Here is a 3170-nt window from a genome sequence, read left to right as displayed (position 1 = left end):
CATGGGAGACTGTCACTACCTGAGTAAATTGTCTCTAACCTAGGCGCACATGTTTGAATCGGTTTAACTAGCTTGGCATAAAGATCGAAACGATTGGTAAAAAAACCCGTCTCATTTTGGCGCCATTTTTAAACATTCAGTAACACTTGAATTTACTACAACTGTGTTAATTCATATTTGAAACAGAGACACCTAGACAAAATCTGTGAAATTATTTTGAAATCGGTTGATGATGACTTTTCAGAATTTCAAAGTTTTCCATAAAGACAAAAAATGGAAACAAGCCCCGCTCAAGGATACCATGTTGTTTTTTTTCAATCAACTTAGTGTGACAGACTTTGACAGAGGGTCAAAATAGGAACATTTTTGTGATATTATTTTAAATTCCCGCCAGCGTATTTTGAGCTCAATCTTTACAAAAAGGTTTCCATATAGACATATAGTTAAAAGGTGTCCCATCCCATTGCGGCTATTTTTTCGAATTAACATGGAGTGAAGGAATTTGATACAAAGTCGCCCGAAAACATTTCTGTGAAATTATGTTAAAATCTTGCCAGCAATTTCTGAGTTTTTACCTTTCGGTTGCCATGGCAACCAGAGTTTTGCATGAAACCATTTTTATTTCAGGAAACAGGAGGAGGACCAAAGGAACACTCTTGTAAAGGTTGGTTGAAATTGTTCCAGTGGTTTAGGATAATTTGTTTGAAGAAAAATGTTGAAGACGGATGGACGCAAGGACTGCGTCTGACGACGGTCAATCACCATATCACTCAGGTCAGACCCAAACTGGGACATTAAGTGTTAGTCCGAGCTAACTATGTTTTAATTAACTACACAAAACTTGACCATTACTGTAAAAATTGCATTTCGCTCGAGATCACACAATGAATTGCGCTCTTAAGGCGCAAAACTTAAAGTAGATCATTTCGGGCTTTGTCAGAAATGGAATATAAATATATAAATCGTTCGTCACAACAGACCATTTTTATAGGGATTGTTCTAATATAAATTATCTTGTGTACGTCCTCCATCGTATGAGATAATTATTACAAAGTGTTGAAAGTGTAATTTCCTGTCTTAATATATTGTATAGGCCTTAAACTGATTGTTGTGATCAAAGTGGAACGATATTATTTTAAGTATTCATACGTACTTTTTATATTTTTAATTTATGCGTAGTCATACAACTTCATGTGTAAAAGCTTAAACTTGAACTTACCTTTCATATCATTAAAGGCGGCAATAGTTTGTTCTAACGTAGTGTTAGAATCGGAAACTATCTTCTCCAGTGTGCTGGACTGGTTTCTCTCAACTTCCTCCATGAGCGCAACCAGTCTTCGTTCTGCTTGCTTCTGTTGATCCTTAAGGGTCTGAACGGTCGCGTGTAAACGTTAGTTTTCTTCCTTGATCCGCGTTAGATCTTCCTCAACAGTTTTGCTCACAGCCTTGTCCTTTAACACGTTCTCAAAAGCGAACTCCATGCGAATCATTCTCTCGAGCACCTTTTCCTCGTAGTCGTATTTGGAGCATGCTGGACACGATGGCTCGGAAGCCACGGTCATGCTGACCAGTAACAACAGCTGAAGTATTCCAGTCATTCTCTTAATAGCATCCAGTGGATGTTACTCTTAGTTGACAGGTTAGCTGAATGTTTTAGAAAGAGAAAAACTTATCTTGGTATATTTAAGAACAGCTATAAGATACTGAATGAATACCATATTTCCTCAAATCTTCAACAGTCCACATGGAAGTCAAAATGCTGCGAGGTTAAGAGACGACACGGAACGATACAAAGGGTAATTAGAACTGTGTTTTGTTTTTGTTGGTAGTAGCTGAATGGATATTTGAAGATTCGTATTCCACGAGGCGCTACCTTACCAATTTCAAAATCTGCAAAAATCCACAAGAGCCCAATATAACATTTCGGAAAAAACACGAAGCACTAATAAACATTTTCTATTTACACATTACTGGTTTTAGTAATTTAAAGGACACATGATTTAATAATAAATGTCACTTGTTATGACATGACGTCAACAGATTGGAAAACGGCCATATTACACTGGAGTCCAATAAGGAAAAAGGACAGCCATGTTTTTCGATATGTATTGCGTGGTGATTTATGAGTGTTTACGGTTTCATTCTATTTAGACTCTGGATGAAAAGTTAAAAATCTGTCTCTATTCGTACCTTTGCAAACATGCAATCGTGGTTCGAATTGTATAAACTAAACAGCTGAGGCAATGACCGACAATCATATCGCGTTTTGTTTTAATTATTTTTTGAGAATCAGTTTTTAACCATGCTTGTTTTTTATGTTGATGTGAACAGTAAATTTTACCTCAGGCTTCAGTCTAACCATTTTCAGATTTACTTTAAGTAATATTACGGTAGTTTCAATGTGCTTGGAAAAGTTTATACCAGAAAGTGTATAAGTATTCACCACCCAAGATGAAAAGATTAGTTTATGTTGAAGGCCTGATATTTTGGTCTCACCAGATACATTGGAGCCGCAACAACCAGCTTTGCGTTGTAGTCTCCTAAAGTCTTAAATTCAATCGGTTTCAATTCATACTATTATTTGGCAACCTAATAACTATGTTTTACATTAGAAATTTAAACTATAACATATCATTTGCATTAAATACTCATATGGTAAAAGAAAACATCAATTATGCTGTCGGTGACACCAAAGTATGACATCATTTTTTGAGTGAAATAACGTCGTATTTACCCATTTTTGTTTGTCGCGGTTCTATATGGCATTTACAGATTGGCGGCTGGTTATCGTTTATCCTGCACGAAAAATCTAGTAAAAAAAGAGCTGATGTGGCATTTAACTTATTAAGCAGCTCTGTTGAGCGTCAAAACTTGCACCATAAATTTAAGACATGCCGGACGATTCAATTATGATTGTTGGTAGTTCCTTGCTGATATATCTGATTTATTTACAGAAGATCTATCTTCTAGATTATGGTAGCTGATAGGAAAGCCGTACGTGTAATCCAACAGAGTTTCTGCGTTGGGTTCAATCGTGAACGTGAAAACTTGAACGTGTTTTGAATATGAAGCTTGACGACTTTAAAATATAGAGAAATTAGTTTCGTGATTGTCCATTGACCACGCAGTCCTGATAGGAATATTTCTATGCATGGGTGGTTTGTTTTATG

General features: G+C 36.2%; 1 protein-coding gene across 1 annotated transcript in view; it reads right to left on the bottom strand.

Annotated features, from left to right (window-relative positions):
* LOC128204369 (complement C1q tumor necrosis factor-related protein 3-like) overlaps positions 1-1322 on the bottom strand; it is a 2969-nt gene extending 1647 nt beyond the window's left edge. Inside the window, exon 1 of the mRNA XM_052905785.1 lies at positions 1220-1322. Coding sequence (XP_052761745.1) covers positions 1220-1322 — 103 coding nt within the window. The remainder of the gene's footprint in view (positions 1-1219) is intronic.
* Positions 1323-3170: the final 1848 nt, after the last annotated feature.

Source organism: Mya arenaria, chromosome 10 (genome assembly GCF_026914265.1).
Source record: "Mya arenaria isolate MELC-2E11 chromosome 10, ASM2691426v1".
Taxonomy (NCBI): Eukaryota; Metazoa; Mollusca; class Bivalvia; order Myida; family Myidae; genus Mya; species Mya arenaria.
Note: the sequence above shows the minus strand (reverse complement) of the source record. Positions and strands in the feature narration are given on the sequence as shown.